General features: G+C 41.7%; 1 protein-coding gene across 2 annotated transcripts in view; it reads right to left on the reverse strand.

Moving 5' to 3' along the window:
* Positions 1-16,513, reverse strand: part of CYFIP2 (cytoplasmic FMR1 interacting protein 2) — a 111,439-nt gene that overhangs the window by 30,450 nt on the left and 64,476 nt on the right. For both annotated transcript variants that reach the window (XM_033927184.1, XM_033927185.1), the window contains 7 exons: positions 15,667-15,775; positions 13,067-13,186; positions 11,248-11,447; positions 10,377-10,464; positions 6,470-6,613; positions 5,852-5,942; positions 4,952-5,082 (listed from right to left, as the gene is read on the reverse strand). In XM_033927184.1, the coding sequence (XP_033783075.1) occupies positions 4,952-5,082; positions 5,852-5,942; positions 6,470-6,613; positions 10,377-10,464; positions 11,248-11,447; positions 13,067-13,186; positions 15,667-15,775 (883 nt within the window). The remainder of the gene's footprint in view (positions 1-4,951; positions 5,083-5,851; positions 5,943-6,469; positions 6,614-10,376; positions 10,465-11,247; positions 11,448-13,066; positions 13,187-15,666; positions 15,776-16,513) is intronic.

The raw sequence follows: 16,513 nt of genomic DNA on the forward strand, positions 1-16,513 counted from the left end.
TTGATTGGGATAGTCTACAGTTCTAAATTTGATATGTACGGATTCCATATGATACTGCCTTTATGTAAACAAACTGGTTCCGACATTCATTCATTAGCGTCGTTGCCAGATTGACGAGAAGATTCACTTGCCACACTGTCCATAAGCCAGAAGTTTGATTTTTTTTTAAAAAAAATAATGATATTTCACAAAAAAAATCAATTTTTTGGCATCTGCAAGCCCTTTTTACCATAAAAATGTCGTCAAAACCACAAAAATTGGCCTACGATCCTTATGGTCCTGAAAGGGTTAAAGAGGCTGTAAGGAGCTTTTGAGACCACTTGTGTAGAAAGACGCAGAGCTGGAAGACACAAATAAACACAAACCCTCCTCCATCGAGCTATATTTTGTAGGGAAAGAAGTCACGCAGAGCAGGGAATACAGAGCCTTTGTAAAATACTGTGGGATTTTTCCACATCCCAGCATGGATTATCTCGACACACCTCTCCAGGTCCTTGCAAATAATTTACTATGTTAAATATACCGGTAGGTTTCAAGTCAAATAGGGCATGTTAATCAAATGCACACCAAGGCTCTCATTTTACGTGCGCTATTTGCTCCAAGATGTTTATGCAAGATAAACGTTTAAGTCCCCGATGCACGTCTCAAACCCGCGCACACAAATAGCAAGGGGCATGGTGCGAGCATGTTTGGGCGAGACAAGGGTGTGGCGAGTGGTAGGAGGACTTTAAACTGGTTATGTGGCAGATTCTCAAAACTAAAATCTGCCTTTTAACGTGCTCGCTAAACCGGTTCCCGCCGGTTTAGTATGCAGGTATTTTAGCATCAGATTCTCAAAACGGCTTACGGAGGTCTTTTCCACGTTTTCTAGCATTCTCCGATACTGCCGTGCAAATGGAGTGCAACAAAGGTCATTAATATTAAAAATGATCCCTCCGAGCGATTCTCTATAATCGTCGTCGCGTGATTTTCTAACCTCGTTGTGCCACATTTGCGGCCAAAATCTGCCAACAGGTCTGAGCTGCCGTTGCCTTACTTTCCGATCAGGGCCGAAGCCAGGGGATGTGGACTATAATCTCTGTCTTTTAAATTCACTTCCAAACAGAGCGTCTTTCTGGAGTCCATAAGATGAAACAAGTATAAACAACCTATGCTGAAACAATTTTTTTTATTGATGACAACAACAAATCAGAAACAAACCAACATACAAGATACCAAAATACCACCAATCAAAAGAAGCATAGAATCCAAGTCATCAAAAAAATTTTCTGTTGTGTAACAACCCCCCCCCACAAAAGGTCAGAACTATCCCCCCCCACCCAAAATAGCAAATCCCAACGACAACAACTACAATCCACAACTCAGCCCCAAATATCCCCTTCCAGTGCGGTAATCGAATAGCAAAGAGGAAGCAGTAATTGGTAAACACAGAACACTCTCCCCAAAAAAAAAACCAAACAGTACCAACCGCACTTGGCAATCAGCATGCACACATCCTATCCCTCCGTTCTCCCCCAAAGTGAATGCAGAAAAAGAGAAAAGGAAGAAAGAAAAAACAAAAAATGAAGGCAAGACAACACCCCTGTCTCCGTAAAATTATAAGGAATTTAGAATCTCACTACATGGATGAGGCAGCAAAATCTGTATGCAGGAGTTCCAGATCTGGAGAAAGCGTTTCTTGCCCTTAGGGCTAACCTGTGCCGATTTACGCCCCGAGACCATCAAAGAATGTAAGCGATTCCTCCAACTCTGGAATACTGTGTCCAATACTGGTCACCGTACCTTAAGAAAGACATGGTGATGCTTGAGAGGGTCCAGAGAAGAGCAACTAGGATGATAAAAGGAATGGAGAACCTTTCATATTCCGAAAGGTTAGACAAACTGGGGCTCTTTACCCTGGAAAAGCGGAGACTGAGAGGAGACATGATACAGACGTATAAAATCATGAAAGGCATAGAGAAGGCGGAGAGGGGCAGATTCTTCAGACTAGCGGGGACAACAAAAACAAGAGGTCATTCAGAAAAACTGAGAGGGGACAGATTCAAAACGAATGCAAGGAAGTTTTTCTTCACTCAGAGGATGGTAGACACCTGGAACACGCTTCCAAATGAGGTAATAGGACAGAGTACAATACTGGGTTTCAAAAAGGGACTGGATGACTTCCTGGAAGCGAAGGGGATTGAAGGGTATAGATAGAAGGTTACTCTACAGGACAGAAGCGAAAAGCGTATGAGAGTTTTAGGGTAGGAGCACTATCAGGTCCTGGATCTGAGGGGCCGCGCGTGAGCGGACTGCCGGGCACGATGGACCTCCGGCCTGACCCGACAGAGGCAATTCTTATGTTCTTAACTCCAATAGGAGGGTACATCCCCAGTCGACCAAACCGACAGAATCTCCTTCCGCCCTAACACACACCCAACTTGCGCATAAACTGTCGGGAACCCCATGCAGGAAGACGAAACGCCTCCTATTCATGTATAAACAATTTATTCAAGTATGCTTATAAATTCTTTTTTTTGTGGCGTCTTGTGTGAATTTTGATGTTTGTATTTAGGTTTCTTATCACCTTCTGATCAGCAATCCATCTCTCCCCGTTTCTCACCCCCACCCTTTTCCCCTTGAGACTGCCATTGGAATGCTTTTATGCTTCACTTCCATATTATGACAGTCATCTATTGCTCATATTTACCTGACCTGAAGAAGGTGGTTCCAGCCTTTGAAAACTAGTCAAACATGTATTCAGTTAGTCCATTAAAAAGGTGATTTTTTTTTTTTTTAAAGGAACATAAAATAAACTATTTATTATCTTTAAGGTGGACTAACATGGTAACCACACTCTCTCCCTGTACGGAAAGACCTGTCCCACTTCTGCCCTTTCACTGCTCCTGAGATCCTTGTCACCATGGAAACGCTGGGCTCTGACGAAGGCTTAATTACCGCTTATTCCCCAAAGGGACCATCCTCTGTCTGGAGTGTCCATTAGAAGAGAGGAGAGGAAAGCATTACAAGATGAAAGATTTGGGGGGAGAAGGCTTCAATTTAGCATTTAGACAGGTCAATAAAAAAAGGGGAAAGCGAAAAAGGAAAGAGATGAAAACATTCGTGTGAATAGGCCTCAGGATTCCAGTAGAATTTGCCCAAAGAGGTAAAATCATTGTCCTGAAATAGGACATTATATTAAGGGCACAATATAAAACCCTTTTGTTGTTAATAAGGTGGTCCTTTGGGTGCACTTTCAGAATGCAATTTACAAACTGCTTATAGTGTTGCAGAGTTCATAAGAAAATAATAACATATCCTTTGCAATACTGTGATAGACCAGAGGTTCTGTCAAGCCCCAGTATCTCGTTTTCCAACAGTGGCTAACCAAGGTTACAAGTAAACTAAACTAAACCTTAGGTTTGTATAATATAGAAACATAGAAGATGACGGCAGAAAAGGGCTACAGCCCATCAAGTCTGCCCACTCTGCTTACCCACCCCCTGTTTATGCCCTAATGACCCAATTTCCTTATCTTGACCCTCGTAGGGATCCCACATGGGTATCCCATTTATTCTTAAAGTCTGGCACGCTGTCTGCCTCGATCACCTGCACTGGAAGCTTGTTCCAATGATCAACCACTCTCTCTGTGAAGAAATACTTTCTGGTGTCGCCATGAAAGTTTCCGCCCCTGAGTTTGAGCGGGTGCCCTCTTGTGGCCGAGGGTCCCTTGAGAAAGAAAATATCATCTTCCACTTTGACACGTCCCGTGAGGTACTTAAATGTTTCGATCATGTCTCCCCTCTCCCTACGTTCCTCGAGAGTGTAGAGCTGCAATTTGTTCAGTCTCTCTTCGTACGAGAGACCCTTGATCCCCGAGATCATCCTGGTGGCCGTCCGCCACCAGTTTACAGAGTTAGGATAGAAAGGAACTCCAATGAAGGGTTATAGGATAGGAACTAAGAGGGTATAGAGGGGTCAGAGTACCAGAGAGGGGGAGGTGTTACATCTTTGAAAAGAGCCAAGTTTTCAGGTGTTTGTTGAAAAATTGGAGGGAGCTTGAATTTCTGAGCGGGGATGTAAGATTGTTCCAGAGTTCTGTGGTTCTAAAGGGGAGGGATGTTCCTAGTTTTCCTGCACGGGATATACCTTTTGTAGAAGGGAATGATAGTTTTAATTTTGGGGAGGATCTGGTGGAATTAGGGTTTGAGGAATTCCAAAAGAGTGGAATAACGGGAGGAAGGATGCCGTGTAGGATCTTGAAGGCTAAGCAGGCACATTTAAAGAGGACCCTGGAGGGTACTAGAAACCAGTGAAGCTTGGACAGGAGTGGTGAGACATGGTCGAATTTGCTTTTTGCGAAAATTAGCTTAGCCGCGGCGTTCTGAATCTGCTGAAGTCTATGGAGGTTTTTCTTAGTTAGGCTTAGGTAGATGGAGTTGCAATAATCCAATCTGGAGAGGATGGTGGATTGTGTAAGGATGGTAAAGTGATTTTGATGAAAGCAGGATCTCACTTTCCTCAGCAAATGAAGGCTAAAAAAGCATTTTTTTTTACCAAGGAGTTGAAGTGGTCATTGAAGTATTTATTTATTTTTAAAATTTCTATACCGTCTAGTTCTTAGGTTGGATTTGTATGTAACTCAGAACTTGTAGATTTTCAGATTCTTGCTGCTTAACCTCTGCTCCCAGCAGACAAAAGGACCAACTGTTCCTACCAGTGTTTCTTCTAAGGTACAGCATGCACAACCACACTCTGTTCTTACTGAACCTGCTGCAAGAGAAGTGTAGGAGTCTATGCCATTGGAAATACTGCTCAGTGAAATCAAATGAAGCTGCAACTACGTTCTCAAGTACGAGCCGTATTTAAGTTGAGCCTCTGTAACTTGGGGCCTGCCTGTACTGCACTCCTGGTGATGTCCTGCAGGAAGGAAAGCAATGTGCTCACCTGAGTTTGGTTCTGATGCACTTACCAAGGCTTGCTCTATGAGGAGACAGAAGAGAATAGCGTTTCCCACTTCCCTCAGACTCTGGAATACATCAGTCTTCAGCTCCGCATACTCGATGATATCTTTGAGCTGGTGATGAAAGAATTCCAAAATACCTAAACAGAGGAAGCAAAAGTCATCATCCTAGATTGAAGAAGAGCACAGGCTCCTTTATAGACAAGTTAGACAAGAAGGGTATTACAACCAGGACAAAAGAAGTTATCCTGCCGTTGTATCGGGCGATGGTGCGCCCGCATCTGGAATTACTGTGTCCAATATTGGTCGCCGTACCTTAAGAAGGATATGGCGTTACTTGAGAGAGTTCAGAGAAGAGCGACACGTCTGATAAAAGGGATGGAAAACCTTTCATATGCTGAGAGATTGGAGAAACTGGGTCTCTTTTCCCTGGAGAAGAGGAGACTTAGAGGGGATATGATAGAGACTTAGAGAGGGACAGATTCTTCAAACTTTTGAAAAATAAGAGAACAAGAGGGCATTCGGAAAAGTTGAAAGGGGACAGATTCAAAACCAATGCTAGGAAGTTCTTCTTTACCCAAGTGGTGGACAACTGGAATGCGCTTCCAGAGGGCGTAATAGGGCAGAGTACGGTACTGGGGTTTAAGAAAGGATTGGACAATTTCCTGCTGGAAAAGGGGATAGAAGAGTATAAATAGAGGATTACTGCACAGGTCCTGGACCTGTTGGGCCGCCGCGTGAGCGGACTTCTGGGCATGATGGACCTCAGGTCTGACCCAGCAGAGGCATTGCTTATGTTCTTAGCATACAAAGTCTTTTCCCCACAACATGCCACCTCCACCCCTCCTCCTCAGAGAGTCCTGTGTACCTCTCCTCCACGCCCTGCACAGCCATGCGCACATGTCTCACCTGGAGACCCATATTCATGTCTTGGCAGGCGGCATATTTTGGGCATCACCTCAATCAGAGTTTTCACATACTGTAGAATAGTACCTTGCAGCTGTCAAGGGAAGGTTGAAAAAAATTAGGTTGTCCAAATAAAGCCCTACAGTGGCTTAGAAAATAAAATGGTTTCCACACATCCTGAAATTTCTTAAAGTATCCCCTTTGTAAAGCAATATTGTAAGGATTAAGGAAAATTATTTCCCTTTTAATTATCAGTTTTAGAATATAGGGAGGGGGGTATTTTTATTATTACAAAAATATTATATAATAATGGAATATATGGGTGGGAGGGATGGGAAAGGGGAAGGGTTAAAATTTATATAATGTACCAATGATTGTTTATAAGTGATATATTTATTGTTATTGTGAATGAATATATTTTACACTTAATGTCATTTTGAAAATTAATAAAGAATTTAAAAAAGAAAAAAATAAATAAAAAAATAAAATAAAAATGGATAGTCTAAAAAATTTTCTTAATGTCTCTCCTTTTCTCCTATGTATTTTGTCAGATCATATAGTACCTGAGCTGACAAGAGGACCCAGTGAGAAGCTAAACATGTAGGGAGAAGTGGTACTCACCAGGCTTTTGACTATTTTCAGCAGTTCTTCCATGACCACAGCAATGCCTTGGTACCCCAGCAGCCGGCAAATGGTTTTGAAATGAGGCGGTCCCACAAAGTTACGGTAGGAGCTGTAGATGTGACTGTATGCAATGTTGAGTGGCTGCAGAAGGAGGACACAGAAGGAATGGGTGAATGAGTGAGGAAATTCTGGGCCAGACATGCACCACTAGACATCTGGAAAAGAACAAGAGAGCATAAGAGAAAGCTGGTTTAGCAGGAGTGTGTGTGTGTATGTGTTCTTCTCAGTTCTGGATGACACAAGAGTGACATCCAGAAGGGCAGAAGCTGTATTACTCCTATTAAGGCAATTTCACAATCTGCAAATCTGTATTTTTTTGCTTGGCCAACTGACAAAGAAAATGTTCAAAGGGATGGGATGACTTCCCTATGAGGAAAGGCTAAAGCAGTTACGGTTCTTCAGCATGGAGAAGAGATGGCTCAGGGATGATACGATAGAAGTCTAGAAAATACTGAGTGGAGTGGAAAGGGCAGATGTTAAATCGCTTTTTACTCTTTCCAAAAATACTAGGACTAAGGGGCACGCGATGAATGCTACTAAGTAGTAGATTTAAAACAAACCAGAGAAAATATTTCTTCACAAAACTTGTAATTAAACTCTGGAATTCATTGCTGGAGAATGTGGTGAAAGTCAGTTAGCTTAGCGGGGTTTAAAAAAGGTTTGGATAAATTCCTAAAAGGGAAGTCCATAGGCCATTAATGAGATGGCTTAGGGACATCCGGTGCTTGTTCTTAGGAATAGCAGCATAAAAAAAATCTGTTTTCTTACTTGGGATCTGGCAGGGTGCTTGGGACAGGATGCTGGGCTTGGTGGACCTTTGGTCTGTCCCAGTATGGCAATTCTTATGTTCTGATTCTTAAAACGTTCACCCTTACTGTGGAAGGTCCTGCTTCCAAAACATGTGGAGGGTGCAACGGGATCAGTTTCCAAGTTTATTAAAAATTTTCTATCCCACCCTTGGGAAAACCTTCAAGGCAGCTTACAACCAGAATTGCACCCAGCATGGGTGGGTGGGTCCTGCATTTACGTGCATAACAGAGTATGCCAAGCAATTATGCCTAATACGAACGTGGCATATGGGGTGCACCTAAATATTGGCACGTTAATGCTGATTTATGTTGGTATTCTATAATGGAATCTGGGCATCCAGATTTCAACGTGCTAAGCACGTTGCATCTTGGCACTCTTTACAGTGTTGCCCAATTCGCCGATTTGAATCGATTCACCAATTCACTTCAGTGAATCGATTCAAATTGATTTGCTTTCTGGGGGGAAAAAAAAAAAAAAAAAAAATCAGACTCACCGATTCAGTGACCTCCTTCCCGGTGAGACCCGACATATGTCCCAAGGCCTCCTAAAGCAGCGGCGGCGGTGGATGGTCAGCAGCGGCATCGTTCTGAACGGGCTGCTCGCAGCCTCCCCCTACTGTGTCACTGATGATACAGCAGAGGGAAGCCCCCAGCGGGGCAGGCCACGAGTAGCCCATTCAGAGCGATGCAACTGTTGACCATCCGCCGCTGCTTTAGGAGGCCTCTGAGGTATGTCAGGTCTTATGGTGGGAGAATCGTGGGGTGCTGCTGCACAAGGGGAAGGGAGGGAGGGATGGAAAACTACTGCACAGGGGGATGGAAAGCTGCTACACAGGGGAATGGGAAGGGAGTAAAGCCGCTGTTCAGGGGGATGGCAAGGGAGGAAAGATGTTGCATATGGAGGGGAGAGAGGAAGAATTGTTGGGGTGGAGGAGAGGAAGGGAGAGAAAAGGTAGAAATGGGTGAGAGGGAGAAATCCTGCATATTGTGGAGGAGAGGGAGACATGCATGGAGAAGAGAGAGGGAGAAATGTTGGAAATAGGGTGGAGGGCAAAGAGAGAGAGAGAGAGATGGTGCATGGGGAGAAAAAAATGTTGTACATTATAATGGAAGAGAGAAAGGGAAAGATGCTGCATGGAGGAAAATAGAAAGGTTTGACCCAGGGCATAAAGTGATAATGAGACCCTCCTGACTCTTATAACATCGTGTTTAAAATATCACTTATTATACTGTTTCTTATTTATTTTGTTTTACATCTTTATTTTAAATTTTCATTAGAATTCCATTGTCTAACGGTTTTTTTTGTTTTTTTTTCCTTCTATTCATTTCTATCGTTATTCCTTTCTTACATACTTATAAAGTCCATATATTCTCTTTTAATTAATTAATTAATTTATATATATTTAGTTTTAATTCAAATAATTTTAATTTAATTTACTTTACCCACTTTATTATTGCTGGGATGTACACTTGCTTTAAAAGAATATGGCCGTAATGAGATCAATGTTTTTCTTGTTGGGATGTTTCTTTCCTGTTCTATCTCTGTCTTTATTTTTACATTTTAATATTCATTAACTGGTTTTTTTTTCCTCATAGGTACTTTAGTTAGATTGTGAGCCTTCGGGACAGTAAGGGAATTTCAAGTTTCAAGTTTCAAGTTTATTAGGATTTTATATACCGCCTATCAAGGTTATCTAAGCGGTTTTTACAATCAGGTACTCAAGCAATTTTCCCTCTCTGTCCCGGTGGGCTCACAATCTATCTAATGTACCTGGGGCTATGGAGGATTAAGTGACTTGCCCAGGGTCACAAGGAGCAGCGCGGGGTTTGAACCCACAACCCCAGGGTGCTGAGGCTGTAGATCCAACCACTGCGCCACACACTCCTATTTTAATTTTAATTTAATTATAATTTTAATGTACCCTTTTGTCTATTTTCTGTAAACCGCTTAGAATCCTAACAGAGTTTAGCGGTATATAAGAAATAAATTACATTACATTACATAAGGCAGGGAGAGAGAGATGGTAGACAGTGGGAAAGAAACATGGTAGACAGTGGGAAAGAAACATATGTTGGCTATGGCAGTGGAAGGTAGAAAAAAATAATTTTATTTTCTATTTTGTGATTACAACTTGTCAGATTTGAAATGTGTATCTTGCCAGAGCTGGTGTTAGACAGCAAGCGTGAGCTAGAGAAAGGAAAAGTCTTTTTATTTTGTTTATATCACAGTGCCGACATGGGGTTGGAGAGGGAAAAGGGAGGTGGGGTGGGTGGAAAGGCTACAAAATATACCCGCTAGGATATTTGAAAAAAACAAACAAACCCCAAAACAATGTCCGATTGGACAGGAAAAGTGAATCAAATTTTTAAAAAAAGATTCAATAGGCCAAATCGAATTGTTTTATTTGGACAGTACTAGAACTGCCCCACAATGGTGGGTCAACCTGTCTATAAATATCACTCATAGGAGAGGTTTGTCTGAATGCTGGAAATGGTATTTATCATTTGAAGTATGTAGGGGTGTTTCATTCTGATGATTATGTTAAAATGTAATAAATAATTACAAAAAAAAAAAAAAGACACCGCCATATATGTTGAAAAAAGGGGAGTAAAGAGTTTAATGGAGAGCTGTTAAAAACCGTAGCTAGTCGATCTGATTTATAACTCATCATCATCATCATCATTTCATAAGACAAAATACAGTAGAAAATATAGGAAAATTCATTAATTTCTTGAAATAGTTTTCTCGCCTACCTCTGAGATTCTCATGCATTTGGGTCATTACCTATGTGAAAAATGTTTATCTTAACGTGGGCAGTAATGACTATCTGAGCTTTGCATTATACTACAGATATTTGTATTACTCCATTCCAATTTGCAACAGCCAGAGAATCCCTCAAGCATGATTTATTTAATGAAATGAAAACCTATTGGTCATTCTTAGAATGAATGTGTTCCTAATTTTCTGGTTACATTTTTTTGCACAATTACCCCTTCAGTTTTGATTGTATATGGCAAGCACCGTCACTACTGACCTTTGACCCGTAGAGGTAATAAGGCTGCACATTGGCAGGCTTGTCCCGCTGTGGCTCTTGCGTGAACGGAATGGCAGTGCGGACAAATCTAGAGAGAAAATACAGATGCATTTGTTATGCCTTTTACACTGTTGTTTCAGTTCTATGAAAGCCACAAACCTTTCCAAATCTTTGTTCTTTCCCCTTTTACATTCACTTATAAATCTTTTGGCTCACACAACATCGGGAACCCTTAAAACATAAGATGCACCATACTGGATCATGTCAAAGGGCCATCAATCCCAACATCTTGTCTTCAATAGCGGGCATTTCAAGTCTAGAGTATCTGGTAGGATCCCAAGGAATAGAGCTATTTCTTATTACTCATGACCACGGATAAGTGAAGGCTTCTTCAAGTCTACAAGGCTAACAACACTTAGGGACTTTTCCCTCAAAAACGTCTAAACTCCTTGAAAATTTATGTGCCTTGACCACAGATAAGTGGTGGTTTCTTCAAGTCTACAAGGCTAATAACGCTTAGGAACTTTTCCCTCAAGAACTTGTCTAAACTCCTTGTAAATTTAGGTGCCTTGACCACAGATAAGTGGTGGTTTCTTCAAGTCTACAAGGCTAATAACGCTTAGGAACTTTTCCCTCAAAAACTTGACTAAACTCCTTGTAAATTTATGTGCCTTGACCACATCTTCTGGAAACAAATACTAAAGATTAATTATATATTAAATAAAAAAGGACAAATTTTTATTGAGAGAACTGATGCACAGCCCTTGCTGAAACGCAACAATGCAGTATCTGAACAAATTAGGCCAATTTGAAAATTGATGCAAACCATGAGCTGCAGGTGTCTGTCCTTCACAGGACATTTTCTGCTCACCTGTTGGTGGAGCCATTATAGCAGTAGTTGGGCAGAAAGTCAAAGTTGAGCTCCCAAAAGACATGGAGGGTGTTGCGCCCGTAGGGGGCCGAGACATTATGATTAGCCTCTCGGAACATTGCATCAAAGCTGTCCAGAGTCAAATGTTTACAGAGCAATCGATGAGTCAGACGGTTAATCTCCAGCAACCACTCCAGTTCCTGTGTGGGGGGAAAAGAGAGAGTGGAGTGTCCTTTAGAAACAATAAAACCCAGCTGTGCGGTCACATCAAAGACCAGAGGAAATAAGATGCAAAAAGGAATTTAAATTGCATTACTGCTGTTAGTTTATCTAAGTGTGCAAAGGTGTGCCCCACAATATCTGACTGAATGCGTATCCCCCACAGCATGATTTGGCTATACCATCGAGAAAAGAGTTAAGGCTGCAAACTGTGTGTGTGTGGGGGGGGGGGGGATTTTTCATGTTTAGGAGACCAGAAGAGTGGCATAAAGCTCCCATCATATTAAACAGCAAAAAAAGTGTTTTTTTGGACTAAGGACTGGAAATGAGTGGTAATATCATTGTCATGTCTGTATTTTTTTATGTTCAATGGCTATGTAGAATTTTTAATTTTTGTATAATGACTGAAATGTTGCTTGTGCAGATTTATTGTGTGTGTGATGATGTGGTTTGTGAAAAGTGGACCATAAATAAAAGACCATAAACCAAAAGGCAACAGATCTGAATATAAGCAAAAAATATAAATTGAAAAAAACCAAAACAAAAACCTTTGGCATAACTTTTATGCATTAGTTATAAATGTTACACATCAGGAGTTTTTTTTTTTTTAAAGTACACTAATAAAAAAATATGCAAAACCAATCAAATAGCTGCACTAAATTTAGTGCTCCTTTTACATTGGATGCTAATAAAATTACTATGTTTTATCTTCAGTAGTCAGAGGTGGATGTTCACTCGCATCTCTAACTGTTGACGATAGACTGCTTTATCACGAACATATTTCTCTTACTGTCAAAAATTGCTTTTTTAAGTTACGTTTGATCCGATCAATTGCCAAATTTCTGAGCTCAAATTCGATCAAAATACTAATTCACTCTCTAATTATAGCAAAACTTGACTATTGCAATGCACTTACTTCTCCTCAATATTTCTCAAAAAGAAAAAAGGAGACTTCAGTTAATACAAAACACTGCAATCAAATTAATATACAATGCTAGGAAATATGACCATGTCTCACCGTTGTTGATAGACGCCCATTGGCTTCCAATCGGCCATAGGATCATTTTTAAAATAATGTTGCTTATATTTAAAACTCTAGCATTCAACGAACCCCAATTTATATCAAGATTGTTAATACCACACAGTACTCAACGCCCACTTCGTTCATCTAGCCAAAATCTCCTCTCTGTTCTTTCTTTGAAAATTATAGGAATAAGAAGATCGGACATGTTCTCTGTGATGGGCCCTCGATGGTGGAACTCTCTGCCACAATATATTAGAAACGAAAAAGATCTCACAATGTTCAAAAAATCTTTAAAATCTTATCTTTTTAAAGATGCTTCTAATATTTAAACTTCTTAAGAAAGGTTTCAAAATGTGCTATAGTTTAACCACCCCCCTCCCTCTTGTTTTTTCCCTTTTTCTACCAAGATGAAAATTGTAACTTCTTCACTTTCCCTCCCGACTCATGTTTGTATTTTATGAAAGAATATTGTCAATATGTTAGTTTCTTTGTATTATACTCTATTTTTAATTTTGTTCATCGCTTAGTAATTCTAATAAGCGATTCATCAAACATATTAATAAACTTGAAACTTACCACAATAGACGTCAGGTCTTCACTCTCAAAGCGGCTGATGGCTTGGTCTAGAGACTTGTACATTGCAGCAGAGACACGTTGGGTGATGAGCCTGTTCAAGTCAATGGATCTGCCTAGTAACTGGGGAGCCATTAAAAAATAAAGAGGGCAAAGGGAAGAGAGAGAGGGGCAGAGAGAGCTGATTTAGGTTGTATCACTGAGGAAGACAGAAGTTTCTTGTTCAACCTGCGACACCATCTGCAGGTCAGTCTGTCTCACGGCTTGGAAACTCTATAGCCACATCTTTCGTTTATGTCAGAGATCCTCCTGCATATCACTTGCATCAGAGCACGCAAGTTTCAAACTGCCCACTTTGGTGCAAAAAAGGTCCACAGATCCTTCCTACCTGCAAACCTGGGGTCAATTTCAAAATGAAACTATATGCATACTTTGAGAAAATTCATGTTGGTACAACATTATCTGTGGACTTCTGCATTTACTTTTTAGTGCAGACACAAAACAAAATACACCAATCTCTATATTAGTTTTGGGCCTGCCCCAAAAAAACACCCACCAGTTAAGCCCCTACTCCAATCCAGTTAGCTATAGTCAGGACCAGCTCAACCTATGGACCAGGTGAGGCCCTGCCTCAGGGCACCAGTGATAAAAGGCGCCAAAATCCCAGTCTAGTCTACCTTCAAACTTCCAGAGGGATTGATGCCGGACTGAGATTTTGGCATCCTTTATCATCAGTACCCTGATCCAGTGTCTCACCTGGTCCAGTAGGGGGGAGAGGGAGGATGAGAGAGATACCATATTGTAGGGGTAGAGTGCACCAATGTAAAAGTTGGCTCAGAGTGCCATAGTCCCTTGATATGCACATTGTGGAACCCCCATGGATACCTGCAAACACATCCAGGAAGGGCAGTTTTCACTGGTCAACTTATCCAAATAAATGGCTTTGAAAACCTTCAAGGGCTCTTTGGAGTGAGCTGGAGAGGTTGACTTGTCTCATTCTATAAAACTGTGCTTGATTTTACTACACAGTACTTGTAAAAGAGACTCTTAAGCAGCTCAAGTAAGGTTGGCGAAGAACAGAAAAAGTACAAAAGCCAATATTCAGTGCCTATAGCTCCATCTGTAGGCTAAAAGTATGATGGCATGAACCGACTCATTGAAACTGTTTCCCAAATGCCATGGAGCTACAGCTATACACGTGGGGTTGCAACCACAAGAAGTTTGACGATGATAATGTGGAACCCTAGTTTGTTCCTAGATACCGATACATGTTAAATTTTAGCTTTAAGATGAGGACAAAGAAGATGGACCCTATGATTTAGCCCTAGTGGTACAAGGCATGAGCACCCTGTCTGGGAAGATCTGGTACTATCATAGAGCTGCTGATTTCAAGTCCTTGGGTGGAAGTGGGGACACCAGTGCAACCAAAGGGGTTCGGTCTCAGTGATTTCCCTTCCATCTCTCCACCAGGCAATTAGGGATTAATTATGGATCAGGGACTGGAGAAGAAAAAGACCATAGAGAAGCGAGTGAAAGGTGGAAATGACACCACAACACAAGAGCTAGAACATTTCTTGCTCAAGAGTACAAGCTTTTAATGATCTCCAACATCATGCACCTTTTCGACAATAAAATATTAACCAGCTTTGCCCGAGAGTAAAATGTTCTTTTACACTTAATAAGAACATAAGCATTGCCACTGCTGGGTCAGACCAGGGGTCCATCGTGCCCTGCAGTCCGCTCCAGCGGCGGCCCCCAGGTCCATGGCCTGTAAGTGCTTCTAACCTAAAACGTTCATACCCTATTTGCCTAATGTCCTGTAAGTAACCCTCTATCTGTTCCCTGCAATCCCCTTCGCTTCCAGGAAGTCATCCAGTCCCTTTTTGAACCCCAGTATTGTATTTTGTCCTACCACCTCTCCTGGAAGCGCGTTCCAGGTGTCCACCACCCGCTGAGTGAAGAACTCCCTTGCATTCATTTTGAATCTGTATCCTCTCAGTTTTTTCTGAATGACCTCTTGTTTTTGTTGATCCCGCTAGTCTAAAGAATCTGTCCCTCTCCACCTTCTTTATGCCTTTCACGATTTTATAAGTCTCTATCATGTCCTCTCTCAGTCTCCGCTTTTCCAGGGTAAAGAGCCCCAGCTTGTCCAACCTTTCAGCATATGAAAGGTTCTCCATGCCCTTTATCATTCTTGTTGCTCTCCTCTGGACCCTCTCAAGTATCGCCATGTCCTTCTTAAGGTACGGCGACTAGTATTGGACACAGTACTCCAGATGTGGGCGCACCATTGCTCGATACAGTGGCAGGATAACTTCCTTCGTTCTGGTCGTGATATCTTTTTTGATAATGCCCAACATTCTGTTCGCTTTCTTTGAGGCCGCTGCACATTGTGCCACCGGCTTCATCGTTTTATCCACCATTACCCCCAGGTCTTTTTCTAGGTTGCCTCCCCCAGTACCCTCCCTCCCATCGTACAGCTGTACATGGGGGTTCCCCTTCCCTATGTGCAAGACCTTACATTTCTCCACATTGAAGCTCATCTGCCATCTTTTTGCCCACTCACTCAGTTTATTCAGGTCGCTTTGCAGTTCTTTGCATACCTGCACATGTCTTTGCTTCAGTAAAGTTTCATAGCGATTGGAAGGTGGATAGGGAATGATCACGCCATAGTTCTTACATTCTGCACGGAAACGTTTATCCAGCAAGACACTAGAAAAGGAGGAGGGACCGTAAATACATGTCGCATCACTATCTGGGTTAATGTCTTTTTAAAGTCCTTCCATGACTCTCAATATTCATTAGCTGATTACTTAGGCATACCATAGGCAGTCTACAGATCTCACAGATTCGGCAAAACTGCAGTAGACACCAGAGGTAACCTACACAAGGGGTGGGCAACAATCCAGTCAGGTTTTCAGGATTTTTTCCAACGAACATGTATGAGATCTGTTTGCGTGCACTTCCCTCCATTGTATGCAAATAGATCTCATGCATATTTATTGGGGAAATCCTGAAAACCCAACTGGACTGTGGCCTTCGTTGCCCACCCCTATCCCAACACCACACAGACATTTAGGAGGCAATTCAGTAAAGCGGGCGCCAACATTTAGGTGTCAAATACCCACGCAAACGACCAAAGTACCAGCATATGTGTGTGCATACGTGCATAAAGCAACATTCTACCTAAGTATTACTCTATAAGAAGGTACCGAAACGCAGTGGCGTGCAATCTGAAGGTGGGCATAAACATGGGTGAAGCCTGGGCAGGGCACTCACAGATACAAATGTTTTAGCAATTTAGGTGTAAACATTTCCACAGAAATATTATGTTAGTATTCTGTATAGGACAAGTTGGAGCCTACTTTCCTTCAAAGAACAGGTGCCTAGATAATTCTGTAAGGGACTTATATGTGTAGGCCAGCATTCTATGTACATATATAGGCTCAT

Source organism: Geotrypetes seraphini, chromosome 18 (assembly GCF_902459505.1).
Source record: "Geotrypetes seraphini chromosome 18, aGeoSer1.1, whole genome shotgun sequence".
NCBI lineage: Eukaryota > Metazoa > Chordata > Amphibia > Gymnophiona > Dermophiidae > Geotrypetes > Geotrypetes seraphini.